The sequence below is a fragment of the Clarias gariepinus genome, chromosome 6 (assembly GCF_024256425.1).
Source record: "Clarias gariepinus isolate MV-2021 ecotype Netherlands chromosome 6, CGAR_prim_01v2, whole genome shotgun sequence".
NCBI classification, from domain to species: Eukaryota; Metazoa; Chordata; class Actinopteri; order Siluriformes; family Clariidae; genus Clarias; species Clarias gariepinus.
The window spans coordinates 2,844,530-2,872,093 of record NC_071105.1 but is presented as its reverse complement, the minus strand read 5'-3'; the positions used below and the strand labels follow the sequence as shown (position 1 = coordinate 2,872,093).

Below are 27,564 nucleotides of genomic sequence, written 5' to 3'. Positions count from 1 at the left end.
ACCAGGAATTTTCATCAATTTATTTTTTCTTTCCTGAAGGCACACACCATATTAAAAGATGTCAATACCAGGATTCATCACGCTCAAATGTTATGCTTCAATTGTGACTGGTTTCAAAAAGTAACTTTTCAGGGATCCTGAGATACCAGGAGACTTAGGGCATGAGGCAGACGCCCACGGTACCCCTTGGATGAGGTGCCAGCCAATCCTAATTAAAATAGTCATTAATTAAAATTTAAAAACTAATAATGTATTTTAATTAAGTAATTAATTAATGGTTTAAAGCTATCTGTATACTAAAAAATACTAACTTTTTTATTTATATTATATTTATTTTTATTTTTTTATATAATATTAATATAAAAAATTATATCTTTTTATCTGTACATATAAACATGGATTAACTTAATCCCTGAATTAAATGAAAAAGTTTTAGTTTTTGCCCTGTGGGTAATTAATAATGTAATGAAATGAAACGAAATGGCGCCCTCTGCTGTCAGCTGTCGAGAATTACTGTGAGCTTTAAAACAGCTGTAAAAGTACAGTATATCCTCTGGTGCCGGCGCTCTAAAATAAACGGAAAAGCGCCCTCTTGTGGCGGCGGTGCAAAACAGCGTGTCGGCGCTCTAAAAAAAAAAAAAAAAAAAAGGAGAAACGCGCCCTCTTGTGGCGGCGTCGTAAATCGGCGGCGGAGTTTCCTGTTGAGTTTTCCTGTCGAGAGAAACGGGAACTCCTCCCGAAGGCCGCCGCTGCACAGGCGCAAAGGAAGAGGATTTATTCGCCTTTTGGTATTAAAACTACAGTCCTGAGAGCCGGAGGGTCCGCGTCGAGTCCCCGGGGGAGACTTTCTGCTGTGTGTTCGCGGGAAATGGACGTTTAATCCGGACTGAAGCGCTTTATCCTGGAAAAAAAACATTAAGGGTGTGTATCCGAGAGAGGGGGGGAAAAGTTTAGCTCACTCGACATTCCGGTGTGTGTGTGTGTGTGTGTGTGTGTTCGTTCTGTTCCCGAGGGTTAAATGAGACAGAAGTGAGAAAGAGGAGAAAAGTCTTCGGGTTTAATAATCAGAGTGTGAGTGTGTGTGTGAGAGTGTGTGTAAGCGCAGAGAGAGAGAGTGTGTGTGTGTGTGTGTGTGTGTGTGTGTGTTTTAGGCCTCTGGGTGGGAATCTGGAGCTCACACTTCTGACTTCTGTTCAAAAAGTTCAAAAAGATACAGAACAAAAAGTTAAAAGTGTGTGAGTGTGTGTGTGTGTGTGTGTGTGTGTGTGTTGTGAGAGAGAAAGATAAGTGTGTTTTAAAATTGGTTCATGTTCTGTGTGTGTGTGTGTGTGTGTGTGTGTGTGTGTTGTAAGAGAGAGAGATAAAAGTGTGTTTTAGGATTGGTTCATGTTGTGTGAGTGTGTGTGTGTGTGTGTGTGTAAGTGAGAGAGAGAGATAAAAGTGTGTTTTAGGATTGGTTCATGTTCTGGTTGTGTGTGTGTGTGTGTGTGTGTGAGAGAGAGAGATAAAAGTGTGTTTTAGGATTGGTTCATGTTCTGGTTGTGTGTGTGTGTGTGTGTGTGTGTGTGTAAGATGAAAGTGTGTGTGTTTTTATGATTTAGTTTAAACTGTAAGTTTACAGTAATAAAGACTTTGTGCACTGGGACTGGAGGCTCCTTCCATCAGCGGCGCCCAAAACAATAACGTGTTAAAATCAGCGTCCAGACGTTTGTGTGATAAACACTTAGAGCGAACGTTTTATTAGTCGCTTCGAGGGGCACAAACTTCTGCCTCCACTGCATTTTAATCTGATTTTTTCCTCTAAACACGATCTTTATAAATATTTACGATATTAAACAAACCCACTTGGTGTGTGTGTGTGTGTGTGTGTGTGAAGAAGCTTTATGGTATTAAGAATCATTTCCTAACCGACTCCGAGTCATTCGTCCGTCTCACCGGCGTGGCGTCTCTGCTACACACACACACACACACACACACACACACACACACACACACACACACACACGTGAGCGAGGTTATTTTCCTCATTATCACTCTGACACACTGTACTCTAATGTGTGTGTGTGTGTGTGAGGTAAGTGAGGCGTGTGTATATGAGGGGAGTTTGGGTCAAACCCACGAGTGGTTTTGTGGGTTTGATGTTGGTTTGAAATTATTCGACTCGAGTGCAGGAAGTGAATCAGAGACGGAGACAGGCAGAAGCTGAGTGAGACGGAGACAGGCAGAAGCTGAGTGAGACGGAGACAGGCAGAAACTGAGAGACAGAAAGAGACAGACACACAGAGAAAGACAGATAGGCCTACAGAGAGACAGGATTCAGACAGTCTTGTATCTAATCAGCTGATTTCTGTTTTGGTTTGTTCTGTTTGATTTCAGCTCTTCAGCTGTACAAGTTTGATTTGTATAATTATGACTCTCTTTGACTCTCTGACTCCCTCTGACTCTCTTTGACTCTCTGACTCCCTCTGACTCTCTCTGACTCTGTGCCTCAGACGTTGTGTCTTAAAGGCAGTCTTTTCTTTAGGGCCGTTTATTTAATAATTTTACACTTAAATGTTTGGAGTTTTCAACAAAATTCCCATGTGTACACAATTCTGGTCTTGTGTGTGTATGTATATATAAATATTATATGTGTGTGTTTGTGTGTTTTTAGGGTTTAATGAACTGATTAGTTCCCCCTCGCTTTTATGACATCATATAAGTAGAGCCCCTCCCCCTGTTTGTGCCTCAGCTCTGCTGTTCTGTGGAGGGGCGTGGCTCAAAACAGTGTGTTTGGAGGAGGAGTGTGAGGGATCAAAACTGTGTTATCTGAGGTGTTTTTCAGCTGGGGCATTAACACACACACACACACACACAAAGGGTGACTCTGAGAGCTGTATTAAGTTGTTGTAGGCAGAGGTGTGTGTGTTTATGTATGTATGTGTGTGTGTGTGTGTGTGTGTGTGTGTGTGTGTGTGTGTGTGCAGTAACCCGGAGTGTTATCTTCTCTGTGTATTATAACGAGAACTAAAATCCTGCCGTAATTAAGTCTTGTTGTTGTGAGTTTTTGCTAACTGTCAGTGTTCGAATCTGTCTGGTGTTAAATCCTCTTTGCAAAAGGCCCAGAAGTGTTCACGCCTGTGTGTGAGTGTGTGTGTGTTTGAGTCTCAGCTCAACAACGTGTTGCACGCGAGTGTGTGTTAAAGCTTTCTGCACTCTTTTTGCATGTGTGTGGGAGAAATGTGTGAAAATGCCTTCTGCATGCAGGAGGAAACGGTGTGTGTGTGTGTGTGTGTGTGTGTGTGTGTGTGTGTGTGTGTGTGTGTGTGTGTGTGTTTGTGTATGTGTGTGTCTCTGTGTAAACAGCATATGAGAACCGCCTGGCGGAAGTTCTGATTGAAGTGATTTGAGTTGAGATACGGTGACGTGTTTGTTGTCCCAGGGATCAGGCCTGATCATCATCATCATCATCATCATCATCATCATGTGACTCGTATTCTGATTAAAGTTTAACTCACTGAGATTCATCATTAACTTATTAAACTTATGTGTTTGGTCATGTGACTAGAGCTTGTAATAATATATTAGTACATGGTTATACGACTTAAGGCTCATTCTAATATTTATGTGCTTGGTCACATGACTTAGTGCTCGGTATAATTTGTGCTTGGTCACATGACTCGTTATGATGTTTCAGTACTTGGCCGCATGTCTCAGGGCTCATTATAATATTTAATTAAGTACTTTGTCACATGACTCTTAATCCCGTGTGATAATGGCATAGAATTGTGTGTGTGGTCATGTGACTCAGGGCTCATTAAATATTTCAGTATTTGGTCACATGACTCTGGGCTTGTTTTAATACAATTTAGTGTCATATTATTATTACTATTATTATTGTTATTAAAATGATTAATATATTTATAAAAAAAAAAATTATTTAAGTTGCCTGTTAAGGGCATATTGTAATATTTATCTGTGTGGTCACGTGACTGTAGGCTCATTATAAGACTTCAGTATTTGGTCACATGAGTTTATATAAATATATGTTGCCATGGTGATCATGTGCCATTGGGGTTTAAATTTTAAATTGTGCATCACTTTGAAGTTTGAAATTTAAATTTTAACTGACGCTACGCTGCTGCAACCGTAACACGGTTATTTTAAAGGCTGTAATGTAAATATTTACGATTTTTTTGTGTGTGTGACTGTGTGAACTAGTGAACGTTTTCACCAGCAGTGACGCAGTGAAAGTTTAATATAATTTCCTCACTTTATTAATTCATATTTTATATTATTATAGTTTTTTTTAAGGATTGTTTCTCTCTTCGATGATGTTTAAATGATTCCCCTCCGAGGATCTGTGTGTCCTGTAGAGTCTCTAGAGTCGGTTTATTTCCCCCAAGTATGTACATTCAGACACTTTATACACTTATTATTTGTTTAATTTTTTTTTTTATCACATCCTGCGTGTTTTTGCATGAATACTGAATCAAACAGAATCTCTTATTGCACCTTTAATAGCCGTGAGTGTTGAAGGCGTGCGGTCCCCGGGGGAGGACTGTGCAGCGACGTGGCCTGCGTGACCGGACCTGCTGCGTCTGCAGAGAGAGAGAGAGAGAGAGAGGGTACTTCTGGTACTTCTGGTTACTAAACTTCTCCTTTTTAAAGCCTGAAGTGAGATTAGACAAACTTGACACTTCCTAAATTAGCTCTGGTTTGGAAGGAGAAGTCGGACACTCGCATCTGATCAAACCAGACACCTTTATTATCAGACAGCTGTGTTTTATGTGACGCAGGTTTATGAAGATTCATAATGATTTTATTCTGCAGGAGGGAATCTGCTCGGTTCCTGTTCGACGTGGCAGATTTTGACTGTATTTTTGAGGAACAAAAACAAACCCAAAAAGTGCTGCTTCCTTCTCACACATGATTCATTTTCTGCTATGATTTTTAAAATCACTCGTCATTACTCATCTCTGTCATTTGATTACTTTCGGTTTGAACTCGCGCACTATTTTGTTCTTAAGTTTTTCCCTTTTACCCCAAACGTTTAAACAGTTTTAGGTTCATCTATTGGTCTTAAAGTCATTTTTAACCACAGATAAGGAAGTGAGACGGTTTCAGAGTGAACGCGAGTCCTGAATTAGAAAGAAGGCGCGAATGACATGAGACGTCCCTGTCCTGTCTTGCCAGAGGGTAAAAGAGCGACGATGATCTCTGAACTACGACCGCGCCCATGTAAACCCCAGCTCTTATTAGCGTTCCTATAGCAACTCCTCGTTCATGGCACCGTCGGTGAGAGGACGTTTCGCTTTATTAACGTGTGCAGTCGTCGATGTGGTGGAGGAAACATTTATTTAACTTTGATGGAAGGAGTCTCCAGTGTCAGTCCGATCTCGATTGTCTTTTCTGTATGTGTTTTTGCGCGGTAACTTATGGTAGCTAGCACGTAGCCAGTACGTAGGAGTTTAAAGTCATGTGACTCAAGCGATTAGGAAACGTCAGCTTAAAGTCTGGGAATTGTAGGAGGGCGACTGCTATACTATATCTCACTCTGACTATACCGCGGCGATCACGTGATGGTTCCACGACAGAGTTGTAGGACGCTGGACGTGGAAGTGACGTTAGAATATCATTCAGTGTTGCATCATGTGCTGTTTATTATTATTATTATTATTAATAACATTATTTAATAACATGTGACTTCTTGTGTAGAATCATGACGACGACGGTGTCTCTGGAGGACGCTCTGTCCAACGTGGACCTGCTGGAGGAGCTTCCACTTCCTGACCAGCAGCCCTGCATCGAGCCCCTGCCCTCGTCCATCCTGTACCAGGTAACACACACATACAGTTTGTACAGTATGTTCATATAGTAATAACTATATTAAGTAGTTCTAGTTTGGACCGGTTTTATTAAGGCAGAAAGGATTTTTTTTAAAATATACTGTAGGTATTTTTAACTTATGATAAACTAAATTTTATTTAAATGATGTTGGTTGTAGTTTTGTCTTTTTTTTTGTTTATTTGTTCTATCTTGAACCTGTTTTCTACCTGAAATGTAATATAAATTAAGTTTATTTTAAACATCGACTAAAAGTTGTTGTTTAGTTTACACAATTTTTTTTTTGTATTTGTTTGTTTGTTTCCAAGGGAAAAAAGGAAATCAAGAAATGTAATTAAAATGTATAGAAATTAATCTATTTATTTATAGTAGGGAAGTATGGTTTATCTTTGTTAGAATTTAAATGTACGTTTTAATTTAATGATGATAATAATGACGGTTGGTTTTTATTATTATTATTATCATTATTATAAATAATTAATTTATTTAATATTGTTGAACTGTGTTTTTTAGTTTCCGGTTATTGATTGATTTAATCAGATTGTGTGTTATTAAATGATCTCTGGTCCTTTGCCCTGAGTGTGTGAGTGTTTTCACGTGTAACCGCGTCGCTGTTTTTCCATCAACAGCCGAACTTCAACACCAACTTTGAGGATCGAAATGCGTTTGTGACCGGCATCGCCCGCTACATCGAGCAGGCCACCGTCCACTCCAGCATGGTGCGTCTCTGTCTCACTTTGACTCGACTCTCTCACTCGTGACTCATCTGTCTCACTCTGACTCCATTGTGTTCACTTCCTCACTCTAACTCGTCTCTGTCTCACTCTGACTTGACTCTCTCACCCGTGACTCATCTGTCTCACTCTGACTCCATTGTGTCCACTTCCTCACTCTAACTCGTCTCTCTCACTCTGACTCGACTCTCTCACCCGTGACTCATCTGTCTCACTATGACTCCATTGTTTCCACTTCCTCACTCTAACTCGTCTCTCTCACTCTGACTCGACTTTCTCACCCGTGACTCATCTGTCTCACTCTGACTCCATTGTGTCCACTTCCTCACTCTAACTCGTCTCTGTCTGACTCTGAATCGACTCTCTCACCCGTGACTCATCTGTCTCACTCTGACTCCATTGTGTCCACTTTCTTACTTTGACTCGTCTCTCTCACTCTGACTCCATTGTGTCCACTTGCTCACTCTGACTCGTCTCTGTCTCACTCTGACTCGACTGTCTCCACTTCCTCACCCTGACTCGTCTCTGTCTCACTCTGACTTTGTGTCCACTTCTGCACTCTCTCTCTATCTCATCTCTGTCTCACTTGGACTCGCTTTCCATGTCCGCTCTGTCGCGCTGACTTTTTTCTGCGATGTAAATGCCTAGTGTACAGCTGGTGCTAATTAAAATTGGCACCCCTAGCTAAGCCTAATTGTGGTCAGTGGATTGTGTTATTAATATGAGCCTTTATTTATTTCCTGTTTTGTGCAGAACGAGATGTTGGAGGAGGGTCAGGAGTACGCAGTTATGCTGTACACGTGGAGAAGCTGCTCTCGCGCCATCCCTCAGGTAACACCCCGAGAGAGAGAGGGGGGGGCGGTGCTTGTTACCCTTTTTTTTTATTTTTTATTTTGCGAGTTGATGATGTTTATTTCGTTATTTAGGTGAAGTGTAACGAGCAGCCCAACAGAGTGGAGATCTACGAGAAGACCGTAGAGGTGCTGGAGCCCGAGGTCACCAAGCTCATGAACTTCATGTACTTCCAGGTAAAAACAGCACTTGATGATGATGGCGGGTTGTTGTCATGGTTACGGTGAAGTAAAATCTGAACGTCGCCGCTTTTCTTCCCCCAGCGCACCGCGATCGATCGTTTCTGCGGCGAAGTGCGTCGCCTGTGTCACGCCGAGCGCAGGAAGGACTTCGTGTCCGAGGCGTACCTGCTCACGCTGGGGAAGTTCATCAACATGTTCGCCGTCCTGGACGAGCTGAAGAACATGAAGTGCAGCGTCAAGAACGACCACTCGGCCTACAAACGGTGTGTGTGTTCGTGTGAGACGTTCAGCTATTTGAAGCGCTCACAGTGATAAATCAGCGCACCTCCCCCAAACCCGCCGTGCAGGTCATGTGACCTGTAATGAGTCACATGTGCAGCATATCAACTTTCTCTAAAAATGTTTCGTTTTCAGTGCTGTAATCTTTCAAGTGTCTCTTTGGCTTAGTGTCTGTGTGTGTGTGTGTGTGTGTGTGTGTTAGACTAAATGCATGACAAAAATGCACCACTTCCTGTTTCCCCACATTAAAGAGACAGTACCACTCAGAGTCAGTAGAGGGCACTAGTGTACTGTATGAAATTATAGTCTCTTAAACAGGAGAATTATTTATTTATTTTTCTTTACGCTCTTTCAACATTTTGTCCAACAGGGCGGCGCAGTTCCTGAGGAAAATGTCCGAGCCATCGTCTATCCAGGAGTCTCAGAACTTGTCCATGTTTCTGGCCAACCACAACAAGATCACACAGGTACTGCAGGTCTCTCAGTGTGTCCTCCTCCTAGTCCTGGAGTTCCACCAGACCCCATGTTTAAATGTGTGTGTGTGTGTGTGTGTGTGTGTGTTTTAGTCCCTCCAGCAGCAGTTAGAGGTGATTCACGGCTATGAGGAGCTCCTGGCTGACATCGTCAACCTCTGCGTGGATTACTACGAGAACAAGATGTACCTCACGCCCGAGGAGAAGCACATGCTGCTCAAAGTAACGCACGCACACACGCACACACACACACACACACACACACGCGCACACATACAGTTTATCTGTTCATTTCATTTATAAACACTTGGGTGATGGTGATGGTGTTTCTCGTCCCTCCTGCATCCTGACAGGTCATGGGCTTCGGGTTGTATCTGATGGACGGAAACAGCAGCAACATCTACAAACTAGACGCCAAGAAGAGGATCAACCTGACCAAAATCGACAAGTTCTTTAAGGTGTGTAGCGACGTCTAGTGAGGTGTCTGTCACAGCGATGTACACTAGAGTGAGATTAATACAAGACAAAAGAAAAATAACTATTTAAAAACATAGTTTAATGATGGATTCATTTTATAATAAATACATAAACATATGTTTGTATAATAAACTTATTAATTTTTACACTTTATTGGCCAAAACACAATAGCTGATTTTTATTTTTGTTTTTTATGTTATACATATAATACAGGAAGTGTGTTTGGCCAAAAATGCTCCTTCTCGAGTTCTTTGAGTATTAATAGTGAAAGTAGTGTACGCTTTGAGGAGCTTTGTTTTGCTTAAATAGTTTTTCGGTAGACAATTTTAGCATTTTAGAATAATACACTTTTTCAGGTCGATGTATTTTCGTGTGAAATCTATTTTGTTTTAATTTGTTCTGAATAATAACTAAGATCATTGAAAGATTAGAATTTTACAAAAAGCTACAGACATAAAAGGGCACGAAACTCTATTTAGTAAATGTGTTTATTTATCTGATAAAAGTATAAATGTTTATGTATATTTACAAAAACAAACAAACCACAAAGCATTGATGAGAAGCATTAAGTATTATGACGAATGGTGTTCTATGATTTCTATCTGAAAATTTCAGTTTAAAGTGAACCATGAACCATGTTTTGGCTGAATGGCCTTAATTAATTAAAATAAATAAAATAATGAACTATAAAAAAATAAAAAGTACTTTTAAAAAATGTTTAGGAGTTAAAAAAGTGTTTTAGGTTTTTTAAATGGAAAAAAAACTTTAAAGAAAGTGCTAAACATTTAACAGAAGTGTGCAAAAAATATAACCAAAACCAGAATATACAGGGTCACCCCCAAATGTATAATGTATTCAATTTCAGGAAAAGGAAAATACTATGATGTCTATTATATTTATATAATATTCATAGCATTATCACAATATTAGCAAAAAACTTGAACTGTGTATAGATTTTTGGGCGACTCTGTATTTATATAAAATAAACCATTTAATTAAGTTAAACTATTAATATAGTTATTAATATATAGTTATTGTAGCTCCACTAACCCCCCCCCGTCTCCTCCCCGTGTGTCCTGCAGCAGTTACAGGTGGTCCCTCTGTTCGGGGACATGCAGATCGAGCTGTGCCGCTACATCAAGACCAGCGCTCACTTCGAAGAAAACAAGTCCAGGTAAGATCTGATCCAGGAGACGGGACTGTTGTGCTTGCGGCGTCTCTCTCACACACACACACACACACACACACACACACACACAGAACGGTGTTTCACTAAACTGTACTACAGACTGGATTAAAGGAGCAGCATAGTGTGTCTGAGTGTAACCTCATCGTGTGTGTGTGTGTCTCTCTCTCTCTCTCTGTCTGTCTGTCTGTCTCTGACTGTCTCTCTCTGTCCCTCCCCCAGGTGGTCCTGTACGTCAGCAGGCAGCAGTCCTCAGTATAATATCTGTGAGCAGATGATTCAGATACGTGAGGATCACATGCGCTTCATCTCAGAGTTAGCTCGCTACAGCAACAACGAGGTGCGTCCTCCAGCAGGGGGAGCCGTGTCCCTTCCACTCTCTCTCACATCACCCTCTAACACCAGGGCGTTCCTTCAGACCGGGTTTTATTTATTATTATTTAATTTATTAAACTCTGTACGACTGTCGAACATCCTGCCAATGTCCACTTCCTCATAAACGTCCTGTTTGTGACTTAGCGTGTTAATATTATTTATTTAATTTCTCACTCTCTTGGTAATCCATGCATCCATTTATCCAATTTCTGTGTGTGTGTGTGTGTGTGTGTGTGTGTGTAGGTCGTGACAGGATCCGGACGCCAGGAAGCTCAGAAGACAGACTCCGAGTACAGGAAGTTGTGTGACCTCGCCTTGCAGGGTCTTCAGCTGCTCTCTCAGTGGAGTGCTCAAGTCATGGAAGTGGTGAGTGTCTGTCCGTCTGTCTGTCCGTCTGTCCGTCTGTCTGTCCGTCCACAAGAGGGCACACAAGTGCCACAATGAAGGTGAGATGAGTTTATTCCTGACACGTTTTCCCGCAGTATTCCTGGAAGCTGGTTCATCCGACTGATAAATATTCCAACAAGGAATGTCCGGACAACGCGGAGGAGTACGAACGCGCCACCAGATACAACTACACCAGTGAGGAGAAGTTCGCTCTGGTAGAGGTGAGTGAAGAAGAGTACCTCTGTGTGTGTGTGTGTGTGTGTGTGTGTGTGTGTGTGTGTGTGTGTGTGTGTGTAAAGAGACGTAAGGTGTGACTGATGGAGTGTCTGGTTCTGATCCGGTCCAGGTGATCGCCATGATAAAGGGGCTGCAGGTGCTGATGGGCCGTATGGAGAGTGTGTTTAATCACGCCATCCGCCACACCATCTACGCCGCGCTGCAGGACTTCGCCCAGGTCACGCTGCGCGACCCGCTGCGCCAGGCCATAAAGAAGAAGAAGAACGTCATCCAGAGGTGTGTGTGTGTGTGTGTGTGTGTGTGTGTGTGTGTGTGTGTGTGTGTGTGTGTGTTTAATGTCTCGAATGTCTTTTTTTTTTATTTTTTTTTTTACACACTCTAAACTCTGTAATGTTTGTACACGATGGTGTGAAAAACCAAAACTATCCAGTTCTGCAGATGAAACTAGTTTGGAAATATGAGCTGTTTAAGCGAACAGGGCGGCGACAGTAACTCAGATTCGTCCTATTTGTAACCGTGTTGAGCTGAAAGGAGCTCGACATGTTGGAATTTCAGATTGATGGAGTCTTGGTGATGAAAAAATAAATAAAAATTGCGTCCTGAGGCTATAGCGATCATGCAGAGTGTCCTGTTTTAGTACTTCTTTATTTATTTTACTTGAAACTTCTGGACCTCATTTCTGGACGGTCCCTCTGATGATGTAAACACACTCTTTATATCTAAATGTCCCACCCTGTTGTTGTTCCCAGCGTCCTCCAGGCCATCCGTAAGACCATCTGTGACTGGGAGACCGGGCGAGAACCTCACAACGACCCGGCTCTGCGCGGAGAGAAGGATCCCAAAGGGGGGTTTGATATCAAAGTGCCGCGCCGCGCCGTCGGCCCCTCAAGCACTCAGGTGTGTGTGTGAGCTCAGTTCTTTTATTCATTGTTGTGCGAATGGCGAGCTTTGAATTTTGAGTTTTGCTCATGAGCCCGGTTCGGTCCGCTCCGTGTGCAGCTCTACATGGTGAGGACGATGCTGGAGTCTCTGGTAGCGGACAAGAGCGGGTCGAAGAAGACGCTGCGCAGCGGCCTGGAAGGACCGACCATCCTGGACATCGAGAAGTTCCACCGGGAGTCCTTCTTCTACACACACCTGCTGAACTTCAGCGGTAAGAGTCGTGCTGGGGGACAGGAGAGAGGACGTGTGTGAATACAGTGGAGGTTTAGAAGATTATCAGAAGTTTAGAAAGTTAGAAGTGGTGTTAGGAGACTCCTTAGTCTTTAAGAGAGAGATTGTGAGATTTAAAGTGTGTGTGTGTGTGTGTGTGTGGGTGCAGAGACCCTGCAGCAGTGCTGTGATCTGTCCCAGCTGTGGTTCCGTGAGTTCTTCCTGGAGCTCACCATGGGTCGGCGTATCCAGTTCCCCATCGAGATGTCCGTGCCCTGGATCCTCACCGATCACATCCTGGACATCAAAGAGGCTTCAATGATGGAGTGAGTCTGAGCGTCTCTCAGGGCGGAGACAGACCCCTGATCAAACCTTTCACACAGTCTGTTTAACTGTATCTGACAGCCTGTGTGTGTGTGTGTGTGTGTGTGTGTGTGTGTGTGTGTGTGTGTGTGTCCTCAGGTATGTGCTGTATCCTCTGGATCTGTACAACGACAGTGCACACTACGCTCTCACCAAGTTCAAGAAGCAGTTCCTGTATGATGAGATCGAGGCTGAGGTAACCTGGTTGTATCTATCACACACACACACACACACACACACACACACACACAGTGTTTAACCATCTTACACTCAGTGTAAATATCCACCACGGCCTTTAGAGACAGATTTAGAAGTCGGTGTGATTTATTACTAAAGCATCATGGTGTTTGAGTTCGTCCATACAGATCTGTCTCTGTCTCCGTCTCTGTCCATCAGGTGAATCTCTGCTTCGACCAGTTTGTCTACAAGCTTGCTGATCAGATTTTTGCTTATTACAAGGTTCTGGCAGGAAGGTGAGTGGGACATAAACAGGAACCGTATCCGCGCTCTCTCTCTCTCTCACACACACATACACACACACACACACACACACACACACACACACACACACACACACACACACTGTCGCTCCCGTTCTCTTCCTTTGTCTATTTTGTTTCTCTCTCTTGCTGTGCTGATATACAACAGCAACTGGATTACGAGCATAATTCGTTCTGGAAGTGGGCTCGTATTCCAAAACACTCGTAAACCAAATCTAAAACGAATTTTCCCATAAGAAATAATGGAAACTCAAATAATTTGTTCCACAGCCCCAAAAAAAATCTTTGCTCGTCCTGCGGAACACCTTACTCGCAATCCGAGGTTTCACTGTATATATGTGTGTGTGTGTGTGTGTGTGTGTGTGTATATATATATATATATATAATGATATCATCTAGTCCAATTAAGTTTTCTGATATTCTGCTGGAATTTTTATATAATGTTGCATTTTTCTTCCTTTTTTGATGTTTAATAATTCATTATTTTAGACATGGGACCCTAAAAACACCCGTGGAGTTTCTTAGTGAGATCATCAAGCCATGAGGAATATAAAAATCTCTTTAGTTATCATGCGTCACATCGTCCGGTCCAGATAAACTTGAGTGTATACATTCGTGTGTGTGTGTGTGTTTGTGTGTGACGGTGTACTGACTTCTCTCTGCAGTTTGCTTCTGGATAAGAGACTCCGAGCAGAATGTAAAAACCAGGGTGCCAATATTTCCTGGCCTCCTTCCAACCGCTACGAGACACTGCTGAAGCAGAGACATGTCCAGGTGTGTGTTTAAATCACATGTAACGTGTGTTACACAGCTGTGTGTGTGTGTGTGTGTGTATTTAATTGTGTATTTTTTTCCCCTGCAGCTCCTGGGTCGTTCCATCGACCTGAACCGTCTCATCACTCAGCGAGTCTCCGCCGCGCTCTACAAATCCCTGGAGCTGGCCATAAACCGCTTCGAGAGTGAGGACCTCACCTCCATCGTGGTACGTCACGTCACGTCAGCTCGTGTAAACAAACGCCGGCTCGGTCGAGACCCGCGTCCGAAAACTAGCTATTGATGATCATAAGATTAGGAACGTCCGCGGGTCTCGTTAGCTGTTTAGAGAATCTTAAATGAGAGAAATTTCACTTGAAAACTTGACAAGAATTTTAAAGAGCGTCATGTTCTGGACGGTGTGAATAAAACGGATACGGAGCGAAACTCAATGGACCGAAGATAATAAAGGGCCAACAGTGCAAATGCAAACGCTATGCAAATACAGGAACGCGAGCAAGGTGGATAATAACGCGTAAAAACCTGACACGAGGCGAGTTGCTAGTTTGCAAGGCAAGTTTTCATTCCTGTGTCTGATTTACATAGTGACTTCCTAAATGCAAACAGTTTGTCTGCGAGTGTTGTGAAGCATTAGCGTACATTTATCTCAGCGTTACAGCACGGCCGTGCGCCAGCCATCATTTATACATATATATATATAAAATTCTATATTTAACATTTTTATATTTCCAAAGGTTTTGTAGTGCAGCATTACCTTTCTTTTCTCGCTGCTTTTTCTCACCGCTTTGTAACTTAACAAAACGTTAAGCTCTTCTGCGGCTTGAACTGGCCCTGAGTTACAGATCGAAGAAAACAGGCGAAGATACATAAAGAATTTCAATTAAATGTAAATGCTTAATCATAACGATTTTAAATCTGATTACACTTTTTTATTTATTTTCTCATGTTGTGCTCTTAAAAAAGATGGTTTCGCTGTAGGACAGTTACTTGTCTCCATCATGTTTTTTAACGGATCAGTGAGCACTGATGTGTGTCTCTCTCCGTCTCTGTCTCTGTACACCAGGAGCTGGAGGGTTTGATGGAGATTAACCGGATGACCCACAAGCTCCTGAGTAAGTTCCTGACGCTGGACAGCATGGACGCCATGTTCCGCGAGGCTAACCACAACGTCTCCGCTCCGTACGGCCGGATCACGCTGCACGTCTTCTGGGAGCTCAACTACGACTTCCTGCCCAACTACTGCTACAACGGCTCCACCAACAGGTACGACGGCGCCGTGCGGAAGTTTACACCCCCCCCCCTTTCCAGTGTGATGTACACACTTTGTGACGTTTGCTCTCTCATTATTTTACATTTAGACTTTATCATCACTCGTTCGTGTTGCTCTCCATAACTCATCACTCGTTCTTCCGCAGACCCTGCGCAGGTTTCAGCTCTGTGAACTGGTGTTTATTTTATAGTTTCGTCATGCGTACTTCCTGTTTTTATGGATTATAGACATCAAGAGGTAGAGAGAGAGAGACAGAAAGATCAACAGAGACTCATAGTTAGGGAGACAGATGATGGATAAGTGGATGGACATACAGGTGCAGATAGATAGATAGATAGATAGATAGATATCGAGTGCAAATAAAGCAGTAAACTTCTGTAATAAACATTGGTTAAGAGATTGACTGTGTGTGTGTGTGTGTGTGTGTGTGTGTGTGTTCAGGTTTGTTCGTACAGTGTTGCCGTTCTCCCAGGAGTTCCAGAGAGACAAACCGCCTAACGCTCAGCCACAGTACCTTTATGGGTCAAAGGTCAGGATCCCCGCCAACACCCCCCAAATTTCTGTCTCAGTCTGGTGTTATTAGATTAACTGTTATTATTATTATGTAAATGTAAACATATTATGTATATATGCTTTTTTCCCCTTTCCTTCTTTTTTCTTTTGTTCGAGTGAGTCTCTTTTATCCTTGACTACATGTCTGTACTCTTTCATGTTATATACATTTATTTATTGTTACTCTTTCTATACTGTTGTTGTTGTTGTTGTTTTTTTTTACTCTTTACTTCTGTTATTTTCTCCTCCTGCCTAAGCTCCATCTTTAAGCTTTGGCAATATGAATGTAAATATTTGTCATGCCAATAAAGCACCTTTTAAATCTTGAATCTCTAACTCCTCCCCCATGCCCCGCCCCGCCCCTTCCTCTCCGCCCCTCCCTTTCTTCCCACCAGCCCCTGAACTTGGCCTACAGCAGTATCTACGGCTTCTACAGGAACTTCGTTGGTCCTCCTCACATCAAGGCGATGTGCAGACTGCTGGGGTACCAGGGCATCGCCGTGGTGATGGAGGAGCTGCTCAAGGTGGTCAAAAGCCTGGTAAGGACCACACCCAACCTCACACACGCCGCTCTCGGTGTGTGAGGGTCTCGCTTAACGTCTCGTCTCTCTGTGGCAGCTCCAGGGCACCATCCTGCAGTACGTCAGGACTCTGATGGAGGTGATGCCGAAGATCTGCCGTCTGCCACGCCACGAGTACGGCTCTCCAGGTCAGTGCGTGTGTGTGTGTGTGTGTGTGTGTGTGTGAGAGGCTGTTTACACTGCAGGCAAAAGTGATCAGTCTTGATCATCGTCGTGTTGTTGAGGTCTGATGATCTGTATCTGATTTGGAAGCGTCTGAGACCCGGCCCGGGTGTGTGGGTGTGTGTGACGTTGTTGTGGTGTTCTGTAGGGATCCTGGAGTTCTTCCACCACCAGCTGAAGGACATCGTGGAGTACGCCGAGCTGAAGACCGTGTGCTTCCAGAACCTGAGGGAGGTTGGCAACGCCGTGCTGTTCTGTCTGCTCAGTGAGCAGAGCCTGGTACGCACACGCACACACACACACACACACACACACACACACACACACACACACACTCGCTTCTCATGCCCGCATTGTTGTATTGTGTGTGTGTGTGTGTGTGTGTGTGTGTTGTGGTCATGAGGTGATTGAGCACAGCGCCACCTGCTGTCCTTCATCCCACAGTTCAAAAGTCTCACACACTCGCACAAAGAGGAGTGTGTGTTAGTGATTTTATTACTGAGGGCTTACACACACACGTCACATGATCATAACGGTGTGTGTGTGTGTGTGTGTGTGTGTGTGTGTGTGTGTGTGTTTCTCTACAGTCTCAGGAGGAAGTGTGTGACCTGCTGCACGCTGCACCCTTCCAAAACATTCTGCCCCGGGTCCATGTCAAAGGTACTGAAACATCACTTGTGTGTGTGTGTGTGTGTGTTTGCCAGGTTGTTATGGCTAAAGGTGAAGGTAAGAGAGTGTGGTGTGTGTGTGAGATATCGGTGTAAGCCCCGCCCCTTTCCTGTGTGCAGAGGGCGAGCGGTTGGATGCAAAGATGAAACGGTTGGAGGCCAAATACACGGCGCTGCACATGGTGCCCTTGATCGAACGTCTGGGGACGCCACAGGTGAGGACACACACACACACACACACACACACTTTTATTTTGTCTTTTACTGTATTACTTCACTTCATTGTGTGTGTATTTTTATTTATTTATTTTTATTTTTACTCTCTTTGATCTTTGAGTAGACTCAGGCACCAGAACGTCCTCCAGGATTAATAAAGTTTTATCATCTGTCCATCCTTCTGTTTACCCACCCATCTGTCCATCCATCTTTCTATCTATCTGTTTACCTTCCTGTTTCTGTCTATCTTTTCACATTCTTTTAATTTATATACATTTGTCTGTCTACCTGTCATTTATCTTTCTATATGTCTATTTTGTTGTATAATTTGTTTTTCTATTTGTCCACCTGTCTCTCAGTCCATCAATATGTGGATCATCTATACCTCCTTCCAACTGTCTATTCATACATCTGTTTATCAATTTATATTTATACGTTTGTCTTTTCAAACATCTGTCAATCCATTTATCTTTTCTGTTTCAGTATCTGTCTATCCATCAACTGTTTTATCCATCCACTATTTAAAATGGTGTATTGATTATTTATCCATCCATCTTTATATAGATATAATGATCTGTCTCTCCATCTATTGTTTTTTTTTACTCCCTCTTCTCTGTCTATCCATCATCTCTCTCTCTTAGATCATTAAGTAATAAGTTTTATTAAAACTATATCATTAAACCTGGTCACTGATTTATTTCCTGATCGAACGCTTCCTGTTTTTCTCAGCAAATTGCCATCGCACGCGAGGGCGACCTCCTGACCCGAGAGCGTCTGTGCTGCGGCCTCTCCATGTTCGAGGTCATCCTGGCGCGCATCCGCGGCTTCCTGGACGACCCCATATGGCGCGGCCCGTTACCTAGCAACGGCGTGATGCATGTGGACGAGTGTGTGGAGTTCCACCGGCTGTGGAGCGCCATGCAGTTCGTGTACTGTATCCCTGTCGGAGCGCACGAGTTCACCGTGGAGTGAGTAATCAGACTGTGTACTACGTTTAAAGAGAGAACTTTACACACGATTCAAACGCGCATTGTTGTTGTTGTTGCTCTGCAGGCAGTGTTTCGGCGACGGGCTGAACTGGGCCGGCTGTATGATCATCACCCTGCTGGGCCAACAGAGACGCTTCGACATCATGGACTTCAGTTACCACCTGCTTAAAGTGCAGAAGCACGACGGCAAGGACGAGATCATAAAGAGCGTGGTGAGTGTTTAAGTGTGAGCGTACACGCCCTCAGGGGACACAAACACACTCTTACACACACACACGATATAAACCACTGTTACAGGAAAAGGAAGTTAATTATTTTATGATCACCAGCGGGTCCTGAGGCGCTTTTAGTTTAAAAGCGAAATGTGTCGACCATTACAGTCAGATACAGTCACTTCTTATCTGTTTATAATCAAATTGACTTTTTCAAACGGTTCTTGTTCAAAGCATTAACACTGGAGACTCCTTTATCTTATTTAAAAAGCCATGAGCTGTTGCCATAGAAACAATTAAACATTAATTTCTTATGAGCGACCAATCAGAATCCGGAATCCACATTCATTCATGTCATCATTGGAATAATAATAATAATAGTTTTTAAACTTTAACATTATTAAGATGATGGTGAATGTGTATTTAAAAAATAATTTAGGACCGCTTTCAGATATCATGTGACCTTGTGTGTTCCGGATTCTGATTGGTCAGACACTGATGCGCTTCTTCGTACCAATGCATTATCGTTTCTATGGCAACAACTCATGGCTTTAAATTCATTAATTTAATCTTTTCTTTCAAAGCACATTTATTCCTGTTAATACAAATTTATTTATTTATTTTTTACTTCTAGCCCTTAAAGAAAATGGTGGACCGCATTCGCAAGTACCAGATTCTGAACGATGAGATCTTCGCCATCCTGAACAAGTACCTGAAATCCGGTGACGGCGAGAACATGCCTGTGGAACACGTGCGATGCTTCCAGCCGCCCATCCACCAATCGCTGGCTAGCAACTGAGAGCCGCGGCGTAGATTAGACCCGTCGCTCGGTATTAATATGGTGGATAAAGATCAGATCTAATTAGGTGGTCACTAGGACCATTAACACACACTGCTTCACCTGTGTGGAAATCCTGGAGGAAGATTACAAAGGGTTTGTGGTGAAGAAGGGAAAACAAACACTGTGTCTACGTCCAGTCTGCGCCTTATTCAGAATTCCTTCTCTCTCTTTTTTAAGTAAAAATAATAATATGCTAATCATTTATGTTTTATACTTCCGGGAAAGTGGGTTTCATCAAGAGCTTATTTAAGTGTCGGGTTTATATTCTTATTCTTCTTTCTGGTGGTGATGTTACGACTGCATGCATTACTTTTATTTCTTTCATTTTTCTCTAGTATACTGTACGATTAAAAAGAAAAATAACCAAGTGCCTAAACACGTGCCTTTTTTTGTATTTGAGTTGGAATTTGATTTTAATTCAATAAATATAACAATTTGTCATTATCCTGTTGTGTTTCTTGAAGAGAATGGAGGGTGAGGGGAAAAAGAAATCAGTGCAGATTCTGTACATCTGAGACATGTGTGTATAAGACATGGATTATGCTATATACAGTGCTACACGAGGTTAAAGCGTGAGCGTCCAGGCACGCCGCAGGAAAGGGGAAAAATAAAAAAAAGAATTTACTCGTGTGCAACCGTGAATGATTCGGTCCATCAGTCAGGTCTGTTTGTGATTGTCTTCAGAAATCAGAGAGAGAAAAAACAACACTAAAGCTCGGATCACACGTCAGATAATCGTGCGGACGGACCTAAGACGTCCCCATGGTGCCGTTTCTCCTGGAGACGTTGTCGAAGGTCGAGCCCATCTCCGGGTCCTCGTCGCGAAGGAGCTCATACGTGGAGTGCGCGTAGGCGTGCGCCCCGCCGTTGGCCATGGTCCCGTTGCGCTCCTCCTTCCTGATGCTGACCGCCAACATGGCCAGGCTCACGTTGACGTCCTTGAACGCGTGCAGCAGGAAGATCCCGACGATGATGGTGAGGAAGCCGCTAAGCGTCCCGATGACGTCGTCGTAGCCCATGTGCTCCCACTCCTTGAACAGGATGGCTGAGCAGGTGAGCACCGACGTGGTGAAGAAGACGTAGTAGATGGGCGTGACCAGGGAGGTGTTGAAGATGTCCAGCGCCTTGTTCAGGTAGTTAATCTGCGTGCTGACGCACACCACCAGGCTGACCAGGAGCAGCCAGAACAAGGGCTGAGTGAGCACCGGCTTACCGCCGATCAGCTCCTTGATGGCGATGCCCAGGCCCTTCACACACGATACGGAGAGCGAGCCGATCACCGAGCAGATGGTGATGTACACCAGGATGTTGGTCTGGCCGTGACGCGGGCCCACGATGCAGATGAAGATCAGAGCCACGATGATGACGAATGTAGCAAAGACCACGAAGCCTGCGTGGAGAGGAGAAGAAGAAGAAAAAACTAATTCAGTTAAAACGAAGAGTCAATATTATTATAATTTGTCTGATTTAAGATTGGATTTTTGCCAGATTACATTTTTTTATTTTACATTTTAAAAAAGTATAATAATTAAATATGGTTCATAATAATTATGATTAATTAAATGAATGAGTAATTAAATGTAGCCCGTTTCTTATAGCATTCAATTTCTCAAATATAAACCAAGTGCAGCGTTTAAACAACACAAACTAACTACAGATACAAGAGTTTAACACTGTTACAGAGCAGCAGCGTGTATCGCCGTCATCCACCATAAATATTATTTCTAAACAAACTTAGCAAATATTTCACTTTTACCAGAAGGGAGGGTGAAAATGTATCAAGAGTGACCCATCTGCAGGATTATAAAAAAAAAAAAACTGTAACGTTTTACCACCTTAGATGCCTGTAAGTGCGTGGGTGTGTGCGGCTTTTAACACCCTTTGTGACTGATTAGCGCTCGCGGTGTTGTGAGAGGGGTGCAAGTGTGTGTGGAATGAGTGGGTTTGACACTAATTTGGCCACAAAGTTTGACGAAAAAGGCAGATCGATAATACACAGGCACATCTCTATAACTGTAATAGTTTTTTAAAAATCTGTATTTGGAATGATTTTGGAGAAATGTGATTGTAAATTAGCACAAAAAAAAAAAAACACCGTTCATGACTGAATACACGTCACGTGTCCTGAAGAGTTGGGCGTCAGGGTGATGACGTTGATGTCATACCTGGGTCCATGAGTTTCTTGGCCATGTCCGTGAGGTTGTCGATCTCCTCCTCCTGCGGCGCGTGGATCACCATGGTGGTGGAGCCGAGCACGCTGAGCAGACACCCCAGCTTCCCGTGCAGGTTCAACCTCTCCGTCAGGAAGTAGGAGGAGAGTACGGCGCTGTAACGACCACACCACACGGAGTACGGGTTAAAACACCACAAAATTTTTAATAAAAAACAAACCAAAAAACATGTCACATGATCAAAAAAAAAACAAAAAAAACACACAGTTCTAACAGCAGCGAACAGATACAATGTAACCTGAACTTTATTACCTCTTCTTTAAAGTCTGTAAGAACATTAACACGGTGATTAACATGAGAACTGATGAGAATCTCAACACCATCATCTATCTTTAGAATATTAATATCAGTGTGAAGTGTGTGTGATGTGATGTGATGTGATGAGTGTGTGTGTGTAAAAAGAAGGTGCAAGTACCTCACGAGCACACTGAGAGCCCCGAGCGGTGTGACGAGTGTTGCAGGGGCAAACGCATAAGCTGCAAAGTTTGCAGCTTCACCAGCGCCCACTGTAACCCCACACACACACACACACACACACACACACACACACAAATAAATAAGTAAGGTATAGTTTTAAAACATGACAGGAATAATTGAAACACATTTAGGGGCGAAGCTAAGCATTAGTTGCTAAAAAGTGGTCAAATGATAACAAAACCTGCAGTTGTCACGGCAACACCAAAATATTTTAACATGACTTGAATGCTGTTAAATAAATAAATCCAGTCGGATAAGTAAGATGTAAAAAACGCGACAAGAAGAGAGAAACACACAAATCTGCACGAGTTAATCATTCTCCAGTGACTTACTTGATAAAAGCCCCGCCCACCAAAGCCATTCTTTTAGATACGCGTGACCTCCTTGTCCTGCAGAGAGAGAGAGAGAGCGAGAGAGAGAGAGCGAGAGAGAGAGAGAGAGAGAGAGAGGGGAAAAACAAACAGTTTAATAAAGGAAGGTCTCAGACTCAGGTTTATTAAAGCTCGACACAATGAGACTTCACACCAGCCTCCAACCTCCAGACCACACGGAGGAAACGATGTCTCCACACACACACACACACACACACAAAACATAATAGTGTTTAAAACAAAATACAATATTTGTAGTTGAATTAGACACTTATAACCTAGTTCTGTTTCTAAAGACATGCTCTGATCAGAATTTTTAAAGGTTTATTGTCATATGCACAGTAAAGAAACATGTTCACTCCCCCCCCCACCCTTGTACATACTGTGTATGAGAGGAAAAAAAAAAAAAAAAAAAGAGAGAGAGAGAAAGCCTGCAGTGTGCGTGCAAGGCTGCAATGGCTTTGTGCAAATGACTGTTCATAATTATTACTGTGCAGGTGATTGTGCCAAGTCTGCAATGAATCACTCCTGTCAGCTGTTCAGGAGTCTGATGGCAGTGGGAAAGAATTAACCCGGACGTCCTGCATCTCGCATTTCTGTACCTCCGGCCTGAGGGAAGTGGTGAGAACAGTTTGTGCTCGGGGTGGGTGGGGGTCCTTTAGGATGGAGGCAGTTCTCCTGCGGACTCTAAGATGGTAAATGCTCTGCAGGGACGCCAGCGAAGTCCTTGTGATCTTTTCAGCAGTCTTCACCGCTCTCTGCAGGCGTTTGCGGTCCATCGTAGTAGAACTTCTTGACCACACGGGGATGCGGTTTGTCAGGATGCTCTCGATCGTACAGCTGTAGAAGTTTGTGAGGACCTTAGGAGACGTGCCAAACTTCCTCAGCCTCCTAAGGACGTACAGCCGCTGCTGAGCCCTCTTAACCGAATTTGTGGTGTTTGGTGAACAGTGATTGTTCCCGGATGAACAGTGGTTCTCCTTCCTCATGTCCACCATCATCTCCTTGGTCTACAGTGTGGATTTTACTTGTAATGTTTCATTGTACTAATTTGTTAAAGAAATGCCGAGTCAGATGAAGTGAAATGGCTCCCACACACACAGACACACACACCTCGCTTCTCTGACTAAGCCAACAGCCCGAGTGTGTATCACAGTGAGTTTATTTAGTCCGAGTGTGTGCGTGTGTGTCAGTCCATGCGAGACAACACTCTTCGGAGCAGATGCTAAACGATGTGTTTATGCGCGCCTACTGTAGACATTTAAACCTAGCGTTAGCGATGTGGAGTTAAAGTGTGAATCACTGCTTCATGTTAAAGTCAGCGATAAACACAGGAGCCTTAACGAAGGAACGCAGCTCAGTATTTATAGATTCATACAGTAAAACCTCACTGCTTTTATTTGTGTTGTTTTATTTCGTCTCCATTTTTGTTAATAAATAAACAAATCAACCCTATTAAATCTGTACATAATTTTTTAGGATGGAAACTTTATTTTTGAAAATTATTTTATGAGAAAATGCTTGAATGAACAGTTTGAAGATTAAACATGAAGTTCTCATTCACTGGCAAGTTTATCCATTACTGTTTTTTTTTCCCTCAAAATTTTATGACTCCTTGAAAACCTTTTTCTCTTTAAAATATGACTAAATACAGCACCGTTTCTCCATGATAAAATAACTATTTCAAAATATGACACCATCTTTTAATTCAAATACTTTTCTTTTTTTATTTATTGTTTTTTTTTTTTAACCATATCTCCTAACACTACCTACACCGCGGCGCCGACCAGGAGACATAACGTGATGTGAAGGAAAATTCATCATCAGCAAAGATTATTTAAGCCCTGGAGATTTTATATTTTACTTTCTTTTGTGCCCCAATTTCTTTTCACATCACAAACAGACGTGTAAACATTTTACTGCGTACAGTATCATACTGTGTATGTGACAAATAAAAATTAAAACTTTCGAATTTGAAATCACAATAACAAGGAAGCTGGAAAGCCGCCATCTTGTCCTGCGTTTCTTGTCAGAGCGAGCTGAGAGAGGGTTACACCAGCTCACGATAACCGCCTGGCCTCAAGTCTCTCTCTCTCTCCCCCATCACACACACACACACACAGTTCTCAGTCACTCAGAACACAACAGTAAGGAATTCAGGCTGGATGTTCACATGCCTCACGAGCACATGACCGAGCGGCTCACACCACCACCAGGGGGCGTCCTGTAGAGTGAGGGGACGCACCGCTGAGGGGCTGAGGGTTAGGTAAAGTGGATTACAACACACACAAATGAGCTGCGCCTTCACAACCAACAAGCAAAACCAGGAGTGTCTCTCTCACACACACACACACACACACACACACACACTCACCCACACAGAACCAGTTTAACCTCCCTGACAGAAAGTGGGTGTGTAAACTGTTAAACGCTACTTAATCACAAGTTCACACTGAGTCCATAAACACACTCCTATGATTTTATGGCCTGCTCAACTGCACTGATTAGTGTGTTTAAGACACACACACACACACACTACAGCGCCCACACGTGTTCCCAAAGAAACCGATCCAGAGTTCCGACTTCAAAACTCTTAAGACTAGATTTCCAGAACTCCTAAGACCAAAACACCAGGAAGAAAAAAAAAAATTTTCAAGCACTCTAAAAATTCAAAAGCCTGAACTTTAAAACATTTACAACACAACGCAGGAACAGAGAGATGGGATTTCACGAAAAACCAGAGTTTAAAAAAATGACTAAATCAACACTACATACATTCAAAAATTTTTTTTTTTTTTTGAGAATGCAGAGGCAGGAACGGCAAGACACTAAGAGCAGAATTCTGGAATAAGAAGTACAGAAACTATAAACTCAGAAACCAGAACTCTAATTTCCCCCTTCAGGATTAATAACTATCAATCTATTTAACTGTCTGTCCGTCAACCTCCAAGACCAGATTTCCAGAATTCTACAATGCAAAGACCAAAAACTACAAACACAGAAACCTGCACTCACCTAAATTTTCTTTCTTTCTTTTTTTGACACCAGATTTGCAAAATTCCGAGACAGGAACACAACACCAACAAGAACCGAGTGACCAAAAACAAACAAACAAAAAAATCTTCACCCCAAAACCTAAACACGAAAGGAATCCCAGACATTAAAAACTCCAAGACTGGAATTCGAACCCAGACCTTGAAAAACACAACCTGAGACCAGACTCAGAAATCAGAAAATATTCAGGGTTTATTACCTATTAAAAGAAAAATTTAAAAACCTGTACGTAAAGATGTTTGTGTGGATAATAAAATTCCTATTCCAAGAATTACCAAAATATTTCATACGAGCACGTGCACCAACTTATAGGCGTCTTCATGTCCTGACTCGCCTTCGTTTTTTTCCCTCCCAAGTTTTACTTAATAACATGCTTTAAGTATAAAAAAATATATATATATATTATTTTAAATTAGGAGTGTTTAATGGTTATAATTCCAAGACGTCACCTGCTCGCATCGACCCTTTGCGTGCGAGTCTCAGTAGTCCTTTCTTCTTCAGGATGAAACTCCCTCCGATAAACAGACTGGAGCTGATGGCCAACGCCAGGCCGATGTAGAAATCGAATCTGCCTCGATCCTGACCCATGGTGAAGACGTGATCGTCTGTCACATTGAGCAGTGAGCACAGGAACCGTCTTCCTCCTCCTGCGGAGCAGCCAACGCCGGACACCACACCTGTCAGAAACAAGGACACACACTTGACTTAATGAGCAATCTCTTGTTAATAATAATAAAAACAGAAAATGCAGACTGATTCGATGGCAGATTACGTCTTCTCAAATGCTCCTGTGACTATTGGAAGATTTGAATTAAAAACTGGAGGCTTAAAAAATAATAAATAAAGCAGGAAGTGATGAAATCTTACCATTTTGATAGCAAACTTTACAAAAACCACATGTACCACCACCTAGTACTGTTTCATTCATGTCACATGAATAAATAAACTCCAAAGAGTTCCTCTGTGTGTGTGTGTGTGTGTGTGTGTGTGTGTGAGCGCGCGCGTGTATCAGCTCACAGCAGAAATCTGAGTAAATTCAGGAAGTGCCTCCTGCTGCTAAGTAACCTGATGACTTCCGCCCTAGCCTACTGCGTAGTGCGCGAGGACAGAACGGCGCGCACGTGCCGGCGCACAATGCTTCCGCACTACGTAGTATGCTAGTGCGTGCTCAGAGGGCTAGCATACTAGCGCTAAGTCGTCTAACCGGATTCCCGAACTGCTTTCTATTGTTTCGCAAGCCATCACAGACACCTTATAAATACCTGCTTGTTTCCCGCTGTTCAACACAAACACTGTCCGGACCGCAGGAGCCTCATTTTAACGGGTTGTTGTCTTCGGTTTCGGCTGGAAGTCTAAAACACAACTCAAGACCCCTCTTACCACCATCCATCCAACAGTGAAAGGGCATCACAGTGCGCACGCGCAAATCCCCTTCCACCTCTGATTAGTCAAAGGCATGACGCGTGACGCGTGCATAAACGTAGATCCCGCATCCGCCGCTTTGCTCATACGTCAACAAGTCCGCCATATTGGTTAGGACAAGACTGCTCTGTTAACAAGTAAACGGTGGCGCTGGATTAAAAAGAAACCACACATTTTAAAGAAAAATGTAATATGTCGTTTTTATATCCAGGCCTTTTATGATGTATAATAAAAATTGGTCACCCATTATTTCAAATCTGAAAATGATATAATTGCTCGACGCCATATTGGAAAGGTCAACTTTAGACTTTAGTAAAAAAAAAAAAAAGGCATTCTAATTTACAGAATTTCCATTTAATAGTATTAATATTGTTTTTTTTGTTGTTGTTGTTTTTTTTAAATAATTGACATTGTATAGTGGCTTTAAACAGATACATAGACATGCAAAAATAAACACAGCCAAAGTTTAAAATAAATTCATCATTAAACATCACGGCAACAGGGGGACATAGTGAACAGCAGTGTCGCCTCGAACCGCCAGCGTCTGGGTTCGATTCCTGCGTCTGGTCCGTTTGTATTTTATCTCTGTGCTTGGTGGGTTTCCTCCGGGTACTCTGGTTTCCTCCCGCAATCCACAGATAAGGCTAATTGGTGTTCCTAAATTGTGTGTGTGTGTGTGTGTGTGTGTGTGTTCTTCCACCCCACCTTGTGCCCTAAGTGT

General features: G+C 42.8%; 2 protein-coding genes across 3 annotated transcripts; one reads left to right on the top strand and one right to left on the bottom strand.

Annotated features, from left to right (window-relative positions):
• The first annotated feature begins 695 nt into the window (after positions 1-695).
• On the top strand, positions 696-19,732 carry cyfip1 (cytoplasmic FMR1 interacting protein 1). The gene is made up of 31 exons (XM_053498013.1): positions 696-921; positions 5,698-5,818; positions 6,456-6,545; positions 7,314-7,391; positions 7,487-7,588; positions 7,676-7,857; positions 8,244-8,340; positions 8,440-8,568; positions 8,700-8,804; positions 9,906-9,997; positions 10,232-10,349; positions 10,628-10,750; positions 10,867-10,992; positions 11,118-11,284; positions 11,758-11,905; positions 12,008-12,161; positions 12,330-12,486; positions 12,623-12,719; positions 12,920-12,996; positions 13,689-13,797; positions 13,886-14,005; positions 14,861-15,060; positions 15,509-15,596; positions 16,015-16,158; positions 16,238-16,328; positions 16,511-16,641; positions 16,950-17,022; positions 17,151-17,245; positions 17,976-18,214; positions 18,300-18,447; positions 19,082-19,732. The coding sequence occupies exons 2-31, from the start codon at positions 5,702-5,704 to the stop codon at positions 19,244-19,246; spliced, it is 3,762 nt and encodes a 1,253-aa protein (XP_053353988.1). The 5' UTR covers positions 696-921; positions 5,698-5,701; the 3' UTR covers positions 19,247-19,732.
• On the bottom strand, positions 19,708-26,838 carry nipa2 (NIPA magnesium transporter 2). 2 transcript variants are annotated; one of them, XM_053498015.1, is made up of 6 exons: positions 26,684-26,838; positions 25,871-26,098; positions 22,329-22,385; positions 21,935-22,025; positions 21,454-21,614; positions 19,708-20,678 (listed from the first exon to the last, which is right to left on the bottom strand). In XM_053498015.1, the coding sequence occupies exons 2-6, from the start codon at positions 26,007-26,009 to the stop codon at positions 20,038-20,040; spliced, it is 1,089 nt and encodes a 362-aa protein (XP_053353990.1). In that variant the 5' UTR covers positions 26,010-26,098; positions 26,684-26,838; the 3' UTR covers positions 19,708-20,037. The 2 variants fall into 2 exon arrangements, with proteins under 2 accessions (XP_053353990.1, XP_053353989.1); XM_053498014.1 differs by lacking the exon at positions 26,684-26,838 and adding an exon at positions 26,289-26,391.
• Between the last annotated feature and the right edge of the window lie 726 nt (positions 26,839-27,564).